Raw genomic sequence first — 21,954 nt, forward strand, 5'->3', positions numbered from 1 at the left:
GTCTAATTGAAAATCAATGAGATGGGCTCCTAAGTCACTTGGATATTTTTTAAAATTGTACCCCAAGTCTCATGAAAGTCACTTTTAAAAATGGGATTTAGGAGCTTTTGAAAATTTCACCCCATTGCTTATTTGTTCTGCAAAGTGCTAATAAATGGACCTGCACTAATGTTACTGAGAGCAAAATCTGGAGCAATAAATAATATTTCTCCCCAGAGGATCTCAAAGTGTTTTTCAAACATGAATTAAGCTGCACACCGCTCCTGTATGTTAGATTACAGATAGGGAAGCTGGCAACATGAGCTCAAGGACACACAGGGAGACAATTGCAGAGCTGGGAGAAGAACCCAGGAGTCCTGACTTCCTGTCCCCTGCTTTAGCTTTAATTATTAGACAAACTGGATTAAATTCAACCTTGACTTCAATGGAGCTGGGCTGAATTTTGCTCAGTGTCTCCCCGTTGTCTCCATCCTGGAAATCCAACTATACTACACGGCTAAAGAACCTCCCAAATCATACAAGCCCTGCCTGGGGAACAGATAGCGATGAGACTATTTTTAGAGAAAAACAGAGGTTTTGGAATGACTTGTGGCTATTAAGAATTATCTGTAAAAAGAAATGGTTAGGCTGCCAATCTTATCTATCAAGAGCACACGTCCCAGCTGTGTGGGAATCATAGGCCTGGAAGGGACCTCGAGGGGTCATCTAGTCCAGTCCCCTGCACTCATGGCAGGACTAAGTATTATCTAGACCATCCCTGACAGGTGTTTGTCTAACCTGCTCTTAAAAATCTCCAATGATGGAGATTCCACAACCTCCCTGGGCAATTTATTCCAGTGCTTCACCACCCTGACAGTTAGGAAGTTTTCCCTCATGTTCAACCTAAACTGCCCTTGCTGCAATTTAAGCCCATTACTTCTTGTCCCATCCTCAGAGGTTAAGGAGAACAATTTTTCTCCTTCCTCCTTGTAACAACCTTTTATGTAGTTGAAAACTGTTATCATGTGCCCTCTCAGTCTTCTCTTCTCTTCTCCAGACTAAACAAATCCAAATTTTTCAGACTTCCCTCAGAGGTCACGTTTTCTAGACCTTTAATCATTTTTGTTGCTCTTCTAAATAGAAACATCAGCGCAAACCCCCTTTTGCCACCTTGCATGTGCACACAAAGACCAGCAAGAGGGAGAGGGACACCAGCATATACACAGAAGAGCCAAAGACAGTTGTTTCTGACAGGACAGAACAGAACAGAACAGGAAGACAAGGAACACCATCAAAATGCATGCTCTGATTTCTAGCTGAACGGATGGAAGGCCAGTGAGGCAGACTTGTCAATGCAGAAACTACAGGATGCTTTCAGAATGCAACTACTACACGAGATGCTGGCCTTATTTGTAACGTCCTTTTCAAAGTACGTTTCAAGGAGTTTTTTCAATAGGGTTTTGAGGTAGTCGTGTACAGGGAGTGTCTGAATTAGGAGAATAGACTGATGACTTCAGCAGCAGGACCAGAAACCAGGCACAGAGCAAGGCACTAGACTGGCAAGAAGATGGACTAGAGGCTACAGCAGATATTTGAGGGTCAGGGTTCCTCAGTTCATTTTATGGTTCTTAGCACTCTTAAAAGACCTATTGTGATAGCCGAGATCTCCCTCAGTTGTGAGCTCAATTGCTGAAATGTGTGTAAAGGTTCATAAAATGTCACAATAATCTGTAACAATGAATGTAAATAGCAAAAAGGGCAAATGGGAGACAGAAGGACTGAATGGACAAAAAGACCTACTGATATAACTCAAGGAGCATGTTAAGATCACGTCTGGTAAACAAAGAACGTGTTTTGTCTTCTAGGAAATGGAATCAGACTACAACAGCAGCAAAACAACAACAACATGGGCTCCAGACTCTTTTCAACTAACCATTTCCCTAAATAGGACAGCTATTACCATCTTTAATACAATCAATGTGACTGTCAGACAGGAAGTTTTCCTCATAAAAACTCTATAGTTAAAGGAAAAGAGAATAAGAGATGTTGTTAAAATAAAAGCCTGACTTGATATTTTACATTTCAAATGCTTCAGCTGTTTTTCCTTTTTTCTGTATTTTTAATAAAAGATTAAAAAGATCTTTAATGGTGTGTTTCCCATTGGACACAACATAACACAAGAAATAGGGGTGCCCCAATGAAATTAATTAGGCAGCAGGTTTAAAACAAAGAAAAAGAAGTACTTATTCACACAACGCACAGTCAACCTGTGGAACTCCTTGCCAGGGGATGCTGTGAAGGTCAAAACTATAATTTGGTTCAAAAAAGAATTAGATAAATTCCTGGAGGAGAGGTCCATCAATCCCCTGCCCCAGCTCAGAGTCCCCTCCTGCACTCTGAACCCCTCAGTTCTGGACTACCCCGGAACTTGCACCCCTCAGCCAGAGCCCTCACCTCCTCCTGCACCCCAAACCCCTGCCCCAGCCCAGTGAAAATGAGCAAGGGAGTGAGGGTGCGGAAGGGCGAGCAACAGAGGGAGGGGGAAGAAGTGAGCGGGGGGTGGGGCCTAAGGGAAGGGGCAGGACAAGTGTTCAGTTTTGTGCGATTAGAAAATTGGCAACCCTAATCTGCAGTAGCCATTAGTTATTAGGGATTTCAATCTGAGTGTCATTAGTTATTAGCGATTTCATCCTTTTAAATTAAGAGCTGGCTTTAGACAGAAGATGTGAATAAATCAACTATTGTACTTGCCTGTAAATCATGCCTGATAAAACTCTTTCCTCTTCATATTTGGAGAAACATTTCATTCAGTGTTATATGTCCCTTCAAATACAACAAGGCAGGTAAAGTGGCAGATGGCTAGCTTAATAACATCACAGCTTATAAAAAGGAGTCCATTGCTTATGTCCTACCTCAGACTGCCTGAAAAATGGTGCTTTGTATTCCTCAGTCAGCAGTAACTAGCCATGAAATGCCGCAAATCAGATTTAGCAAAAGACATACAATCAGATTTTGTGAAAGCTGATTTGGAACAAGAAAAGCAAGAAAGAAGGAGGATTTAAAAAGGCCATTTTCAATATTAATACCTGCACACAAGGATGCTGCTGGTTGCTAGAACAATCAGGCATTTGATTCCATTCCAAATTGCGCCATAGTGTTGCTGTGCGCTGCTAAATGGCTGCCACATTTAACCCCAGAGTTGGCTGCATTTCAGTGGTACGCAAAGCAATTAAACAATTAATTTGCTCTTTGCGGCGTGGCCTCTGCTTGAGGTATTTCCACTAGCCCACACTGCTGATGGTCTGGTGGAATTTTACAACAATCTTGGAGACACCGTCAGCAACAGAAACAATGGTTTACAAATGAAGAACTAACAAATCAGCAAAGGAGGAGCCAGAGGTAAAAAACTTGCTGTGAACGAGGGCCCAAAGTCTCAAAGATATTTAGATGCCTAACTCCTGGAGAAAGCAGTGGGAGTTAGGTGTCTAAATACCTTTGAGGATCTGGGCCCAGATGAATTTCAGCTCTCAGATGTTATGTTCTGGGGTTGTGGTTTGTCTCTCTCTGCGGTAGCATCGCATAGATTAGACACACAGACACCTGATAATGTTTGCCACCAGCAGGACTGCTACTTTGCTATTTTTCTTGATGTTATGTTAGTATAGGAAGAGATTCTGATCTAATTTACACCAGTGTCCAGGGAAGTCCAGTAAAGTCAATCAGATTACTCTGCATTTGTGCCACAGACTGTCCTTAGTACAATCAGTTAGTATAACATGTAAAGCCTTTTGGGATCCATATGGAAGAAAGGTGCTTTATAAATGTAAAACCATCATTATTAAACAAAATTGCTTTCTTGAGTCTGTTTTGCTAAACCTGAGACTAAGGAAAAAACTCTCCATTAAAAGAGAGACAATAGGGTTCTATTATTGTAGGGGGTTGACAGAGAAGGACTGTGCTGTATAAGGCAGCCCAGGACCTGACTGGACGGATTACACACCTGAAACCCAGAGATTTATTCTAATAAGAGTTGGCAGTGTTTGCCTGCTGGACCCTGCACTATTAGCTGGTATTGATCCTGCTGAGAAAGGGTTACGTGGGTTTTACTGATTCATGTAGGGGAGGTACTTTGTTGCCTCATCTGGATATAAGTGAGATGGAATGTCTCTCTAGAGAGAGAGGACATAGGGTTTGAGCTGTGCAATCCTCTGGGAGGATCCCTGGGAGCAGCCATTTTAGACCATATTTTATTTTGTCTCAGTTTGAGTATTTGTGAATAAAACCAAAACCTCAGGAAGCGGGTTGGTTTTGACGTGCTACGGGTGTATGTAGCCTGTGTTTGGAGCAGATTGAGGAAATCACCTGCTCACATGAGATTATTGCCTTGTAAAATGAAGCATCCTCCCAACTGTCATAAAGGGATTTGAACTCTCTTCCTCCTACAGTAACAGAGAGCAGGGACTCGACTCCCCAACCGTCATTAGTTAATACTTAGCACATATATAGAATTTCCCATCTGTAGATCTCAAGGTATTCTGCAAAAAAGGCTCAGTAACATTATCCCCATTTTACAGATGCGGAAGTTGAGGTACAGAGAGAGGAAGTGACCTGCATAAGGACAGTGGTGTAGTGGGGAAAAAATAAGTGGGTAAACTAACCTACTCTAAATGCCATACTCCACAACTGAGAAGTGAGTAATCTCCATTTATCAGAGATTTATCGTACTGCGTATGGCCACACAACAAGGCAGCGTCAGATCTAGGACTAGACCCTATGTCTCCTGTGTCCTATGAACTGCGATGCGGTGCTTTAAATTTAGAGGAATTAACCACTTGCTTACCTTAGGCATCTTGCGCAGGTTGGGGGAGAGTTTCAGGCAGGTGACATGGCCTCGGTCGTCTCCGATAATGATAATGGGGTAGATGGGGTTAAACTGGATATGGGTGATTTTGTTTTTCTTCTTGGCCACAACAGGCTGGTTGCAGATAGCTTCGTATTTATTAATGCTCAGATCAAACACATGGGCCTGGGGAAACAAAGGCAGAAAACACAAAAGGGATTAATCAAGCGAATACATCCGTTCTGCAAAAAACAAGAATCAGAGAATCACAGAAAGACAAAGGATCTATTAGGTCCCATCTAAATCCATCTGCTGAGGCCAAGGGTAAGATTGCTTCCTACAGTCCATTTAAAACAGGGCAAGGCCCTGGAAAATAACGCGTGTAGGGGCTCTGATCACTTTCTCTGGCAGACAGACCACGGATGGGGTCCCTGGAGTCCATGGCAAAGCTCCAATTGACTTGAACGGTCTGGACCTTTTGTTACCAGCCTCATAGGCCTTTAATCCCCAGCTCAAATATTTGAAGTAACAAGGCAATCAGACTCTAACCCAGATCAGTACTCAGAGTGATGCACAAGCCCCGGAATGTTTTCCAATATGCTGATTATCTTTTACTGCAGTGCTTTCCAATATTTAGGGCCTTAATAACACAATAAAAAAGAGATGAAACACTAATTAATAGGAAAATTATGTGAACAAGCACAGTATACTAATGAATATTTCATTGGAACTGAAACTGAAATACACATTATAAAACTGTTTAAGCCCAAACCCCTAGCAGGAACCCTGTTGCTCTAGACATCACCAAACTTGCACCATTCTTATGTATTATTTGGATTGCAGTAGGGCCTAGCTGCCCCAGTCACAGATCAGGTCCCATTGTGCTTGGCGCTGAACCAACACAGAACAAAATAATTAGTGGGTGCTTAGCACCCACCAGCAGCCAGCTGCCCCCTCCCCCACCAGTGCCTCTCGCCTGCCTGTGGCCCCGCTGATCAACTCCTCCCCCTTGCTCCCAGCACCTCCCACCCACCACAATCAGCTGTTCCACGGCGTGCGGGAGGCTCTAGTGCGGAGGAGGAGGAGCGGGAATGGGGCGCGCTCAGGGGAGGGGTCAGAACTGGGCAGGAAGAGGTGTGGCAGGTTTGGGGGCTTGGGGGAAGGGGTGGAGTGGGGGCAGGGCCTGGTGCGGAGCGGGGGCAGGAAGAGGCGGGGAAGGGATGGGGGTTTGGGGGCTGGGGGCTGGTAGGGGCGGAGCCTGGGGCAGGGCGTGGGGGTTGAACACTCCCGGGGAGCTAGCAAACAGTGGAGTTTTGCAAGGGAGTTTAGAGAGGAAGAGAGAGAGACAGACACACCTAACAAATATTCTCTAACCTTAGGCCAATAAACCTCCCCTGCACTCCCAGTCTGACAGCCTCTGTGCTGTTTGAGGAAGATGAAAGTCTCAGGGAAGGAAAGCATAAAGCTGGAGCGGAGTGAATTGATCCCATAGTTAGGACCCACCTTCCAGATGATGTCATGATATCCTCTTGCACTGAGGATACTCCTCTGGGGAAATGGACCCCAGTTACTAGGAAGAGACAGGAAATAGTAATGGGGCATTTGATTATTAGAATATCTATAGTTGGGTTTGTGATGATCGAGAGAACTGCCTGGTTAATTGCCTGCTGGGTACGAAGGTAGCGGACCTCTCAAGATATCTAGATAGTCTTATGTACAGTGCTGGGGAGAAGCCCGTGGTCGTGGTACGTGTAGGTACCAGTGAGATAGGGAAAGGTAGGCTAGAGGTTCTGGAGGCCAAATTTAGGCTGCTGGGTAAGAGATTAAAGTCCAGGACCTCCATGATAGCATTCTCTGAAATGCTCCCAGTTCCACGTGCAGGGCCAGTTAGACAGGCAGAATGGCAGGGTCTCAATGTGTGGCTGAGATGATGATGTTCAGAGGAGGGATTTAGAAACTAGGGAACTTTTTGGGAAAGGAGGAGCCTATACAGGAAGGATGGGCTCCACCTAAACCAAAACAGAACCAGATTGCTGGCATGTCAAATTAAAAAGGTCACAGAGGAGTTTTTAAACTAAGGACTGGGGTGAAGCCAACAAGCGCAGAGCAGCACATGCTTCAGACAGACACATCCCTTGGAGGAGGGTCTATTAATGGGGATTCTCTATCTCCTAGTAAAGAGGAGAGGATAGACGTTGATAAGGTAGAGGTAGAGACTGAAGAGAAACAATCAGATGAAAAAGTCATATTCAAATACATCACATGAAGACAGACAGCTAAATAGTGAGAAATTTTATACAAATTTTATACAAATGCTTGTATACAAATGCTAGATGTCTAAATACTAAGATGGATGAACTTGAGTACCAGGTATTAAATGAGGATATTGATATGACAGGCACCACAGAAACTTGGGGGAACAATGATAATCAGTGGGACACGGTAATACCAGGAATGACAGAGTAGGTTGTGCTGGCGGGGGAGTGGCACTATATGTGAAAGAAAGCGTAGAATCAAATATAGTAAAAATCTTAAAATGATTCACCCTGTATCAGAATCATTATGACTAGAAATTCCAGGCTTGATTAATAAAAGTATAGCAGTAGGAATATGATACTGACCATCTGACCAGGATGGCGACGGGGACTGTGAAATGCTCAAGCAGATTAGAGAGGCTACAAAAACAGAAAACGCAACAATAATGGGGGATTTCAACTATCCTCATATTGACTGGGTACATGTCACCTCAGGACGGGATGCAGAGATAGAATTTCTAGATACAGTTAGTGTCTGCTTCTTGGAGCAGCTAGTCCTGGAATCCACAAGGGGCGACCAATTTCGGAGTTAGTTCTAAGTGGTTCAACGGATGAATGTAACTGAACCGCTAGGTAATAGCGACCATAATATAATTAAATTAAGTATCCTTGTACAGGGGAAAATACCAAAGAAATCCACCACAGATTCAAAGAGGGGAACTACACAAAAATGAGGAAGCTAGTTAAAAGGAAATTAAAAGGAACAGTTACAACAGTGAAATACCTGCAAGTTGCATGGAAACTTTTTAAAAACAACATAATGCAGGGTCAAACTAAATGTATACCCCAAATAAAAAAAACAGTAAGAGGACCCAAAAAATGCCATCATGGCTTACACAGCTGAATAAAAGAAGCTGCTGGAGACAACAAGGCATCCTTTAAAAATTGAAGGTCAAATCCTACTGAGGAAAATCGAAAGAAGCAGAAACTCTAGCAAGTCAAGTGTAAAAGTATAATTAGGTAGGCCAAAAAAGAATTTGAAGAGCAACTAGCAAAAGACAACAACAGCAATTTTTAAGGAAGCAGAAGCAGGAAGCCTGCCAAAGAATCAGTGGGGCCACTGGACAGTCAAGGTGCTAAAGAAGCACTCAAGGAAGACAAGACTATTGTGGAGAAGCTAAATGAATTCTTTGCATCGATCTTCACAGCTGAGGATGTGAGGGAGATTCCCACACCTGAGCCATTATTTTAGGTGACACATCTGAGGAACTGTCCCAGATTGAGCTGTCAATAGAGGAGGTTTTGTAACAATTCGATAAATTAAATAGCAATAAGTCACCAGGACCAGATGGGATTCACCCAAGAGTTCTGAAGGAACTCAAATGTGAAATGGCAGAACTAATAACTATGGTATATAACCCATCGCTGAAATCAGACTCTGTACCAAACGACTGGCAGATAGCTAATACAATGCTAATTTTTACAAAAGGCTCCAGAGGTGATCCTGACAACTACAGACTGGTAAACTTACCTTCAGTACCGGGCAAACTAGTTGAAACTATAGTAAAGAACAGAATTGTCAGACACAGAGAAGAACACAGTGTGTTGGGGAAGAGCCAACATGGTTTTTGTAAAGGGAAATCCTGCCTCAATAGTCTATTAGAATTATTTGATGAGTTAACAAACATGCAGAGAAAGGTGACCCGGTGGATATAGTGCACTTGGACTTTCAGAATGATTTTGACAAGGTCCCTCGCCAAAGGCTCTTAAGCAAAATAAGGAGTTTTGGGATAAGAGGGAAGGTCCCCTTATAGATCAGTAATTGGTTAAAAGATAGTAAAAGGGTAGGAATAAATGGTCAGTTTTCACAAAATTGAGAGGTAAACAGCTGGGTGCCCCCAAAGGATCTGTACTGGGACCAGTGCTGTTCAACATATTCATAAATGATCTGGCAAAAAGGGGATAAACAGAGAAGTGGCAAAGTTTGCAGATAATACAAAATTACTCAAGATAGTTAAGTCCAAATCAGACTGAGAAGAGTTACAAAGGAATCTCACAAAACTGAGTGATTGGGCAACAAAATGACATATTAAATTCAATGTTGATAAATGCAAAGTAATACACACATATATATGACTATACATACAAAATGAAGGGGTTTAAATTAGCCGTTACCACTCAAGAAAGATCTTGGCATCACTGTGGATATTTCTCTGAAAACATCTGCTCAGTGTTCAGTGGCAGTGAAAAAAGGTAACAAAATGTTAGGAACCATTAGGAAAGGGATAGATAAAAAGAAAAAAACATAATGCTTCTGTATAAATCCATGGTACGCCCACCGGACAGGGAAACTGCCTCTCAAGTATCTGGCAACGATCACTGTTGGAAGACAGGATACTGGGCTAGATGAACCATTGGTCTGACCCAGTATGGCCGTTCTTATGGACATTTCCAATCTTAACCATCTGTGTGTGAAGCAAAACTTTAATTGCTCAGAAACCTCTGTCAGGGTGCCCCCCCCCACTCTGAACTCTGGGGTACAGGTGTGGGGACCCACATGAAAGACCCCCTAAGTTTATATTCTACCAGCTTAGGTTAAAATTTCCCCAATGCACAAATTCCTTTTGTTGTCCTTGGGTGGTATTGCTGCCACCACCAAGTGATTTACACAAAAATTCAGGGAAGGGTCACTTGGAATCCCTATCCCCGCAAAATATCCCCCCAAGCCTCTTCACCCCCTTTCCTGGGGAGACTTGAGAATAATATACCAACCAATTGGTTAACAATGTGAGCACAGACCAGACCCTTTGTCTTTAGGACATTGAAAATCAATTAGGTTCTTAAAAGAAGAACTTTATTTAGAAAGAACAAAATAAAAGAATCACACCTACAAAATCAGGATGGACGGTAAGTTTACAGGGTAATAAAAAGATTTAAACCACAGAGGATTCCCCTCTGGGCTCAGCTTCACAGTTACAAAAACAGGAATAAAACTACCTTGGTAGCATAGGAAAATTCACAAGCCCAAACAAAAGATAATCTAACGCATTTCTTTGCCCTACTTACAATTTTTGTAATTTTAGGTGAATCCATTCCAGGTATATTTTCAGGAGATGTTGTACCTGAGTGGTCTCTCTCTCCATCCAGAGAGGGAACAAACAAAGAGAGCCACAAACAAATCCTCCCCCCGGCAGATTTGAAAGTATCTTCATTCCTCACTGGTCCTTCTGGTCAGGTGCCAATTTGGTTATTTGAGCTGATTAACCCCTTTCTGCAGGGGTTCTCAAACTGGGGGTTTATTACTGGGGGTCACGAGGTTATTACATGGGGGGTCGCGAGCTGTCAGCCTCTACCCTAAACCCTGCTTTTCATCCAGCATTTATAATGGTGTTAAATATATAAAAAAGTGTTTTTAATTTATAAGGGGGGTCACACTCAGAGGTTTGCTATGTGAAAGGGGTCACCAGTACAAAAGTTTGAGAACTACTGCCTTCCAGGTAAGGTGATTTAATATAGCTGCCAAGGAGGGATTTTATGCTTCTGCATACATAAAGGCTGTTACCCTTCCCTCTACGTTTATGAAAACCTCCATCACCACAGCACCAACAGTTGACTTCCTAATGCTAAACTGAATAGCCGCCAACCTGTCACAGCCTGGGGTGGCCAGCTTCCAGGTAGCAATAGGAACCTGCTTCTGGACTGATATGGCCTGTCTTATCTGAATATCCTGGCATTGAAGGGCTGGGGCCAGCTCCTCTGACAGTTCCAGGAAGTTGGCCTTACTCAGGCAAAAGTTCTGGACCCACTGCTTGTCCTTCCTCGTCTATATGGCAATGCAGTCCCACCTCTGAGTGCTAATGGCCCTGCTCCAGAACTGCCAGCCAGGATAGGAGATTCCTCAGCCACGAAAATCTGCATGAGCTGTCTCCACTCCCCCATCACGATGCAGCCGCCGTGATCTCCTTAGCAAAGCAAATTGCTGTCCCAAAGGCCCTCCACCACATCTCAGACCCTATAGCTGCCTCCTGTTCCCAAAATGAGAACTCCACAAATATCGAGGTTTGGTACAGGTCATTGTTGTGCGTGAGATCCATGCCTTTATGCCAGAACACAGACATAACCCTGTGGTGCAGGGTAAGGAGTTGCCAGGCTAACGCCACTCCTGCCCTCATGCTGAGAAAGGACAGACAATAACCTGTGAAGGATTTCACAGAGCAGCTCCCACTAGTGCAGCGCTCAGAACCAAGGGATGTGACCGCAGAAAGCCTAGAGCCCCTGTGCATGCAGTAACTCAAGTCTGGTTTGAGTTATCCTGTGCTGTGTGGAGACTCTCACTTGAGCTAGCCTTGGCTCCAGTGGAGACACTCATGTGTAGCAACTTAACTCCGTAGTGGAGGCAAACCCAGTGATAGACAGCCACTGCCCCAAAGAGCTTACAATCGAAATAGACCAGAGAGACAAAGGGTGGGAGGAAGAAAGTACTATCTGCCCACTTTACAGATCTACAGATTCCAAGGCAAGGGACCATTGTGATCATCTAGTCCAGGGGTGGCAAACCACAGCTCGCGAGCCACATGCAGCTCTTTTACAATTAAAGTGCAGCTCACGGAGTCCCCCCGGCCCCCGCCCCATTCTCCACCTACCAGACTGGTGGGGGGGTGGGAAGCTCAGGGCTTCTGCCCTGCAGTGAGGTGGTGGGGCTAGAGGCTTCTGCCCAGCAGGGAGGGGTTCTCAAGGCTTCAGCCAGCAGGGAGTACCTGCTGGGGCTTGGGGCTTCAGCAGTAGTGGGGCAGGTGCCTCCCATGTGGGGCAGAAGCCCCAAGTCCCAGCTGGCACACCTGGCTCTCGAACTTCTGAAGATAATTCTATGGAGCTCAGAGGGTCAGTACATTTGGCTACCCTGATCTAGTCTGACCTCCTGTAGAACACAGGTCATAGAACTGCCCTACAATAATTCCTACAGCAGATCCTTTAGAAAAACATCCCATCTTGATTTAAAAATGGTCAGTGACGGAGAATCCATCACGATCCTTGGTAAATTGTTCCAGTGGTTAATTCCCCTCATTGTTAAATGTATACCTTATTTTCAGGCTGAATTTATCTAGCTGCAACTTCTAGCCTTTCTCTGCTAGATGGAAGAGCCCATTATTAAATATTTGTTCCTCATGTAAGTACCACAGACTGTCATCAAATTACCCCTTAACTTTCTCTTTGTTAAGCTAAACAGATTGAGTTCCTTGAGACTGCCACTATCAGGCTTGTTTTCAAATCCTTTAATCGTTCCCGGGGCTGTTCTTTGAAGCCTCTCATTTATCAACGTGCACCAGAACTGGATGCAGGATTCCAGCAGCTGTAACACCAGAGCCAAATACAGAGGTAAAATCACCTCTCTGTTCCTACTCGAGATTCCCCTGTTGACGCATCCCAGGATCACATTAAGCCTTCGGGCCACAGCGCGGGATGTTAAGATACAGAGAGAAAGTGATTTGCCAATGTCACACAGGGAGTCTGGCAGAGCTGGGAACCAATTCCAAACACCACAATGAAAACCACAACCAGCTAACTCCAGGTAAAAGGTGTTAACCTGCATCTGGAACAAAGATCATGGTTAGGTCAGGATTAGCTCTCAGTGTTTGAGGATTAGCTCTCATGTGTTAGCTAACTCCATCCTCTCTTCCTTATCTAGAAGAATCCTTAGCTATGTTATTTCAGCACATCATTAGCTTCATTTCTCCACCACCTCTGCCATAACCGTCTGAAGAAGAAGCTGGATATCACAGAAGGCCAAACCAAACCAATTTGGGGAATGGGTGATTACTAAAAAAAGTTGAACAGGGAGGGAGCTACCTGCTGAGCAAAGAACAGGAGTGGGTGACCCCTGGAAAACACAAGACAGTCTGTTCTACCAGAGGGATAGATTGTACCACGAAGGCGTAGGCTGTGTGCGGGTTGAGCAGAGCCACACTATTGCAGGGATAGTACCACTGTGTGTGAGTGAACCCACTGCCACTCTCCTGGCGGGGAACAGTGGGTGCTCTCCTCTGCAGCTGGCCAGCTGTTGGATGGTGTGGGGGAGGAGGTCCTAGCCCCTCTTTCTTCCCTCCCTGTTAGGAGGGAGCAGTCCATATTCAGGTGAGCGCAGGGACTACAAAGGTGTCTGACTCCTATATATGGGGAGCAAGGGATGGAGAAGGCTGCTTGGACTCTCCTCTCAGTGGTGCATCTGTACAAAGACTAAGTGAACTCTCCTAGACAGAGAGGAAGAGAACACAGGAAAGGCCAGATCCTACAGACCTTACTCACGTAACGACTCCCATTGGCTGCATTAGGAATGCTGCCTGAGCAAGGACTAAAAGCCTCGGGATTGGGCCAGAAATGTATGATGTTAATCAAGTTGTGACACACGTTCATTGCATAGTTAATTGCAAGATATTGTATATTTCACAGTAACTCCAGTGGGAACAATGGCCGTTACTCAAGACCTGGTGTTAACTCGACATTATCTCCCAATAATGGCAATTAACTCTCATCCTCACTGTTTGTAGAGGTTATGAATGGTCTCACCATAGGCAGGATTCTTGGCCATAATCCATGACCACAAGACTCAGCCTGTGCTTTTTATTTTTTTGCCTTAAGCAAAATAAAAAACGGAACATTTGAAGCTAATGAACACAGAGGGAATATAGGGGGAAACTGTGATCAAACTATAGAAGCTGTGTGCGTGATCCATATATTATTTCAGCATTGTGTCACGTTCATGGGCAGAATCTGAATCTAAGAATTAAATTGCCTAAAGTTAGACTGCAGTAGAATATAAATAATTATCCTAAATGGTCTGGAAAGCTTTGTATTAACTTGCAGTATGTGTTCATCACATACATACACAAAAGATGGGCTGCATTCTATCTATGCCTGTGATAGATAGCTTCCTTACATTTTATATCTGAGGTGGTTTAATGTTCTTCACAGCCACTCATCGTCACTCGTAGAATCATAGAAAAGTAGGGCTGGATGGGACCTTGAGAAGTTATCACGTCCGGCAGCCCACTGCGCTGTCTCAGGACCAAGTAAACCTAGACCATCCGTGACAGGTGTTTGTCCAACGTGTTATTAAAAGCCTCCAATGGCAGGGATTCCACTACCTCCCTTGGAAGCCTATTCCAGAATTTAACTCCTCTTATAGGTAGAAAGCTTTTCCTAATATCTAACCTAAATCTCCCTTGCTGCAGATTAAGCCCATTCCTTCTTGTCCTGCCTTCTGTGGACATGGAGAACAATTGATCACTGTCCTTTTCATAACAGCCCTTAACATATTTGAAGACTGTTATCAGATCCCCGCACTCAGTCTGTTCTTCTCAAGACTAAGCATGCCCACTTTTTTTTTAACCTTTTCTCATAGGTCAGGTTTTCTAAACCTTTGATCCATTTTGTTGCTTTCCTCTGGACTCTCTCCAATTTGTCCACAGCTTTCCTAAAGTCTGGCAGCCAGAATTGGTCACAGTGCCCCAGCTGAGGCCTCACCAGTGCTGAGGAGGGTGGGACAATGACCTCCCGAGTCTTACATACAACACACTTGTTCATACACCCAGTATATTCGCCTTTTTCGCAGCTGCATCATATTGTTGACTCATTCAGTTTCTGATCCACTATAACCCCCAGATCCTTTTCAGCAGTTCTACCAACTAGACAGTTAGTCCCCATTGTGTAGTTGTGCATTTGATTTTTCCTTCCTAAGTGAAGTAGTTTGCATTTGTCTTTATTGAATTTCATCTTGCTGCATTCAAACCAATTCTCCAATTTGTCAAAGTTGTTCTGGATTCTAATCCTGTCCTCCAAAGTGCTTACAACCCCTCCCAACTTGGTGTCATCTGCAAATTTGAAAACCACTCTCTCTCTTCCATTATCCAAGTCATTCATGAAAATATTAACTAGTACCAGACCCAGGAGTGATCCCTGCGGACCCAACTAGTTACACCATCCTAGTTTCATAGTGAACCATTAATACTGAGTCTGGTCTTTCAACCAGTTGTGCACCCACCTTACAATAATTTAATTTAGAACATATTTTCCTGGTTTGCTTATCAGAATGCCATGTGGGACTGTCAAAAGCCTTACAAAAAACAAGATATATCAAATTTACTGCTTCCCCCCATCTACTAGTAATCCTGTCAATGAAGGAAATTAGGTTGGTTTGGCATGAATTGTTCTTGACAAATACATGCTGACTATTGTTTATAACCCTATTTTCCTCCAGGTGCTTACAAACTTTTTAATCAGTGCCAACTGGCAGAGGGCCCACCATACTGTAACAAACATCAGGCCTGACACAGTCATTGTCCCAACACTCCATTGTCACAATATGTGTCTTAACGGTGTCATGTAAGGTATCACATGTAAACTGGTGACACACTGGTCCTAAAAAATCACTGTGTACAAAGGGTTATAAATGTGCGTTGGAAATATGTTCTTAAAATATGCTTGGGAGGCAGAGCATGAACCCAGCCTGCCCTTGACAAAGGAATGTGTATTTACCTATCTGTGCAGCTTAGTTTCAGGCAGAAGACAATAGAAGTACATTTACATATAAGGTAAACACAGCCATCAAGCTAAATGAGAGGGAGAGAAGACCGTTTAACAGTCATGCCAGGGGACAGAATCTTCACCCCAGGAAGCCTTCCTGACTCCTGAGGCAGACACAATGGACTTTGAGTAATATAGAAGAGAAAAAAGACCTTTTAATAAGGGGACAGCACCCAAGGAGCCTATGAAAGCTGGATCTTCTTTGCCTGAAAGACAAGAGTTTGTGGAGACTTAATGTAAGTGAGAAATCTGTTTAGACAGAGATTGTAACTTGCTGAAATTAAGGTTTAGTCTCAAGAAAAAGTGTTTAGTTTGTAACCACACCTGTCTTCCCTTTGTACTTACTATCACTTACATCTCTGTTCTTTGTAAATAAACTCATTCTTGTTTTGTTACAAAACTATCTCAGTGCAGTGTATTAAACTGGGGGTGGGGTGAGGGTCAGTCCTCCATGACCCAAGGCTTTGGGACATGTTCTCTCCTTCTGGAGCAGCAAACTTAATAACTTCTGTGAGTGCCCAGTGAGAGGGATTGGACACAGCAGGAAGACATCGCTAGGGAACTCAGGAATTGGGGGTCCCTGATTGTTACCTACAAGACCAGGTTTGGGGTAACAGAGTCCCGAAGAGTTTGCTGGCAAGGCAGACAAGCTATGTGTCAGGAGTTGACACAGCACAACAGCCACGAAACTCTCTCTTGCTGAGGCTGAGAGGGGTAACGCAGGAGCTCACAATTCTGGTTACCCCGAGCAGAATGTCGCACATGCACCAGCAAAATGCCTGGGACAAGCACTGAAGAATGTTGGACATGTGAAGCAGGTGAAATGTAAACAAGGCCACGAACTTTCCAACTATAAAGACCAACTGATGCGAGCTCCCAAACACAGGGCTAGTCTTCATTTGTCAGTGCGGCGGTGGAGAAGAAAGAGCTATTTCAGTTCTTCTGCTATAAATGTCAATCACACATGCAGCTGGCAGTCATTCTGCAGTGTGTGGTCTGAGTGGGCAGAAAGCATTTTTATTAAAACAAGATTATTTTTAACAGTATCAGCACAGAAGTCCCCAAGCATTCCCAGGGCAACCACCGGGTACTTCTACAGCTTCTTAAAGCTACACAGTGCCTTACAAAACACATGAGATCAGATCCTCAGCTGGTACAAATCAGTATAGCGCCACAAGTTAATGGAGTTAAGAATTTTTACACCAGCTGAGCACTTGGCCGCATGGTTTAGGCAGGTCCCTTTACCCAAGGAATTTAAGAGTTTGGCCCTACAACTATGCAACTAGTTCCATTTATTGTATCAGTAGGTCTGTTTGCATATTGATGAAGGTTACCTGAGCAGGCTACAAATTTATTTCATGAACATAGAGATGCTCTCCATTAGCACTCAGCTATTCTCTCTAACACAAAGGCAGCTGTTCCTGATCATACCAGCCAGCAGTTTGTTGCTCAAATAGTGGATGTAGCACATCATTCTCTCTTAGGCCTGAACCCAGAAACTCTAGGCATCTTTCTGCTCTCACGCTGGTGTAAATCAGGAGTAACTCCACTGACTTCAATGGAGTCACATAGTTGTGTGTGATCAGACTCTGGCCTTCTATCTCCATAAACCCACAATGGCTGAAATAGTCTGTTCTGTTATTAGAATCTTTGGTTCAGTCCAAAAGGGTGTCCCAGAACAGCCACGGCGTACCCCAAAGCAGTCAATAGCCATGTTCCTCTTTGAAGCAGCCCAGCAGGCTGCAGTGACTATCCCAACCAACACTTTGCTGAATGTATGCTCAACAGCCTGCTCCTCTCTGGTAAGGGTTAGGATGACTGCAAATGACTATTTTATGCAAATTAGGTCTGATGTTTGAACTCTTGACAAGTTGCCAACATGGCCCTTAACCAGGCAAAGTTTGCCTGCTACAGCGTAACCCATCACAAAAAATATGTGCTACTTTCTCTTTGCCAGCAATGATAAAACTCTGCGTCCAGTGGCTTCTATAAATTGCTCAAGGACCCACTGTGGTCTCCTTAACCAGTATGTGCGCACTGACTCTACATGGGGCTGTCCGGATGACTGACAGAGGAATTTCATTGTCATTTAATATTAAAATTGATGCCCACTTACTGCACAGTGAGGTCTGCCAAAAGCTACAATCTATCAATGAGGTGATAAAAGCTACCCAGACATTTTGTCAGACAGCTGTCGCTGTATCGTTTTGCAGCCGAGAACTGATGTTCGGTGTAACATTTCATTTTGTGTGGGAGCATTGCTCTTCATTAATACACTTGCCATCATAGAATGAGTTACACCTGCCTGTGTTCCCACTAGTCAAAATCCAGGCCTGCTTCTATCTATGTAGGCATTAATTCCTCACTCATTACCATGGAGCGTGATCTCCAGTAACAGTTTAATAAAATTATACTTATTAATCACGCAGCACCTAACAATTAAGTTAACCCTCATAACTCTCCTGGAAAACAGAGAACTCGCAGTATTCCCATCTTACTAATAGGAAAACCTACATACAGGGAGTTTAAGTGACTTGCCCAAGGTTACAAAGCAAATCAGAGGCACAGCCATAATTAGAACTCAGGACGTCCTTAGATCCCTTTCATTAATTAATTAATTCATTAATTGGGTATTATCTGGTTCCAATCCCCAAGAGGCAGTGTGCCATACTCAGTCTAATATCCCACACTGCCTCTTGGGGATTGGAACCATATAATACCCAATTAATGAATTAAGGCCTGCAGTTCAAAAAGCCAGCATTGAATAATGGGGGTCTAATAAAAAACATAGCAATATTCTCAAGCGAGATGTATTTGCAATCTAAGGATGAAACACCAATGACATCTATGGAGTTACACCAGATTAATTTGGCTCAAGATAACAAGCAAGTACCATTCTTCTCCCGATCACACCAGTGCAAATCTGGAATAACCTTAATAATGAAGTTACTCTGGATTTACACTGGTGTGACAGCAAAATTCAATCCTTCATGTTAACAATAACAGCACGGGAAATAGTTATTCTCCAAGACCAGTTACTGAATGCACTGCTAAAGCAACTGGTCACATGCTAAACGTGGCAGATGAAAGCAGGAGGGTTTGAAGCAGAAACACAAGGGATCCCCCCTGCCCACACTTCCCTTGGCTGCTTTAATAGGGTTGGAAATGAGAACAGTCAAAATTACAGGACCCCACCTGAGGGGCCATAGGCATGACTCAGGAGCAGGGAGGGATAAATCACGCAGTGCAGGTGGAGTGGAGTGGAGGGGGTGAGGCAGAAGTGAGAAGGCCAGCAGACAGGCTGGCAAAGGCTAGGTTTGAAGGTGAGAACAGGGCACTTGGATTTGATACAGGAGGTGAAAGGCAGAAAGTGGAGGGGTCTGAAGAGCAGATGAAGTGGCAGGTGAAACAGGATTTTAGCAAGAGAATTTTGGATAGACAGTTTTGGGGGGGGGAGTTAAGGGGGCAGGACTCCACGGAGAAGGTGAGGCAAAAGATAATCAGGGTCAGGAGCAGGATCTTAATGGTGGGACCAGCCAGAAAGGACACACTCTCCGACCTCTAAGGCTGCAAGTCTGTCATGGAGGTCACAGAAGTCACGGATTCTGTGACTTTGTGTGACCTCCATGACTTCTGCAGCGGCTGGTGCTGGCTCAGGGACTGCCCTGGGCCAGCAGCAGCAGTTTGCGTGTGTGGGAGGGGGCTCAGGACTAAGGGCAGGAGATTGGGGAGTGGGGGGGGGACGCTTACCTGGGGTGGGGGGCTCCCTGGCTCCTACTGGCGTGGCCCCCCTGCAGCTCCTAGGCAGCGGAGGGGCAGGGAGGACTTCGCATCGCGCATTGCCCGCCTCTGCAGGCCCCGCCCCCACAGCTCCCATTGGCTGTGGTTCCCAGCCAATGGGAACTACGACAGACAGTGCTTGTGGCGGGAGCAGCGGAGCCCCTGCCTCCTCTGCCTAGGAGCTGCAGGGACATGGAGCTGGGTAGGAAGCCCCTGCCAGCCCTCTCCCCAAGCATCAGCGGGGTCCCAGGTTTCCCCCTCTCCCCCAGCGTTAGCGGGGGTCCCGGGCCACCTCCCCCAGCACCTGCAGCACCCCCGCCCAAGTTTTAGTCACAGCGGGTATTTTTAGTAAAAGTCATGGAGAGGTCATGGGTCGTGAATTTTTGGTTTTGGCCCGTGACCTGTCCATGACATTTACTCAAAATACCCGTGACTAAAACGTAGCCTTACCAATCACTGTAACAGGCTGAACCATGAGCCCCAGCAGGAATTTTGGCAATTAATTGATCTTTGACTGTTAGCGGTAAATATGCTCAATGGCCTGTGATGGGATGTTTGATGGGGTGGGATCTGAGTTACTACAGAAAATCCTTTCCTGGGTTTCTGGCTGGTGAGTCTTGCTCATATGCTCAGGGTTCAGCTGATCGCCATATTTGGGGTCGGGAAGGAATTTTCCTCCAGAGCAGATTGGAAGAGGCCCAGGGGGTTTTCACCTTCCTCTGCAGCATGGGGCATGGGTCACTTGCTGGAGGATTCTCTGCACCTTGAAGTCTTTAAACCACGATTTGAGGACATCAATAGCTCAGACATAGGTCAGGAGTTTGTTACAGGAGTGGGTGGGTGAGATTCCATGGCCTGCGTTGTGCAGGAGGTCGGACTAGACGATCAGAATGGTCCGTTCTGACTTTAAATTCTATGAGTCTATGAATGCTCAGCACATGGGGGGAAACAGGGAGTTCAGGCCCATCTTGAATTAACACTATGGGACAAGTGACAATTGTGACCCTACACCCCATATTCTTCATAGAAATATTGTTCTTATATGATTTTGGCATAACTAAGATGTGGTTTATGCAAGATGGGAGGTATCATGGGAAAGGTTCTGATTTACTGAATATGATTATCCTATCTGTACGCATGTATCATTGCTGTTTCTGAAGTTAGGCATATTAACTAAGCACTGAAGATATTTTGTTCTCACTGTCAGCCAGCTCTGCAGACTTACCCTGGCATCTGGGAGTCAAGGGTGGTTCTTGCCTTATCAATGATCATCATTGGCAATAAAGATTCTGTAGACCTATGAGCACCCACTGTCTTCCAAATCTGTCTTCAGTGACGTCTGCGCAATCCCACTGCTTTTACCAGAGTTGCACGAGTCTAACCCCTTGGAACTTAGTAAACAATTCTGTTACTGATGTACAAGAAATAATAGACAGCAGCTCACTCTCCCAGAGCTATGTTGGCTCTGCAGGGCTCTCAGGAAGAAAGAGAAGTCATTTTTGTCACTCAAGTCAGCAGATCTGACTCTGATATGCACAGGAAGTAGAACTGCTAAGTAAGAAGGTGCCGGTTTTGCCTAGTCACTACCTAAAACTGAGCTGTAGAGAACACGGAAACTGAAATACATTCTATTCTCAAGCTGGCATCAGCATAAACTAACAAATTCATCTAGCCCTGTGAGAGACTGGGATCCAGTAAATAGCTTTAAAGGGAAATTATTTCAGACATGATTTCATGTCCAGAAACACAAATAGCTGGAGTAAGTCATAAGAACATCAGAATGGCCATACTGGATCAGACCAATGGTCCATCTAGCCCAGTATCCTGTCTTCTGACAGTGGCCAGTGCCATTTGCTTCAGAGGGAACGAACAGAACAGGGAATCATTGAGTGATCCATCCCTGCTGTCAGTTCCCAGATTCTGACAGTCAGAGGCTAGGGACACCCAGAGGATAGGGTTGCATCCTTGTCCATCCTAGCTAATAGCCATTGATGGACCTATCCTCCATGAACTTATCAAATTCCTTTTTGAACCCTGTTATAGTTTTCATCCTCATATCAGAGGGATAACTACCAGGGAGGGAGAGGAGTTATTCAAGTTAAATGTCTATATGGATACAAGAACAAATGGATATAAACTGTCCCTCAACAAGTTTAGGCTTGAAATTAGACAAAGGTTTCTAATTATCAGAGAACTGAAGTTCTGAAACAGCCTTCCAAGGGGAGCAGTGGGAGAAAAACCTAACTTGTTTCAAGACTGAGCTTGATAAGTTTATGGAGGGGATGGTATGGTATGACAAGATTGCCTACAATGGCATGGAGCCGATCTGCAACTGCTAGAAGCAAATATCTCCAACAGCTGGTGATGGAAAACTAGATGGGGAGAGCTCTGAGTTACTACAGAGAATTCTTTCACAGATGTCTGGCTGTTGAGTCTTGCTGACATGCTTAGGGTCTAACTGATTGCCATATTTGGGGTCAGGAAGGAATTTCCCCCTGGGTAGGATAGGCCGAGACCTGG

General features: G+C 44.5%; 1 protein-coding gene across 3 annotated transcripts in view; it reads right to left on the minus strand.

Moving 5' to 3' along the window:
• The window catches only part of DNAI1 (dynein axonemal intermediate chain 1), a 272,825-nt gene that overhangs the window by 66,778 nt on the left and 184,093 nt on the right, over positions 1 to 21,954 (minus strand). For all 3 annotated transcript variants that reach the window (XM_084628046.1, XM_084628045.1, XM_084628044.1), the window contains one exon: positions 4,820 to 5,005. In XM_084628046.1, coding sequence (XP_084484172.1) covers positions 4,820 to 5,005 — 186 coding nt within the window. The remainder of the gene's footprint in view (positions 1 to 4,819; positions 5,006 to 21,954) is intronic.

This window comes from Lepidochelys olivacea (genome assembly GCF_965140295.1).
Source record: "Lepidochelys olivacea isolate rLepOli2 genome assembly, chromosome: 5".
NCBI lineage: Eukaryota > Metazoa > Chordata > Testudines > Cheloniidae > Lepidochelys > Lepidochelys olivacea.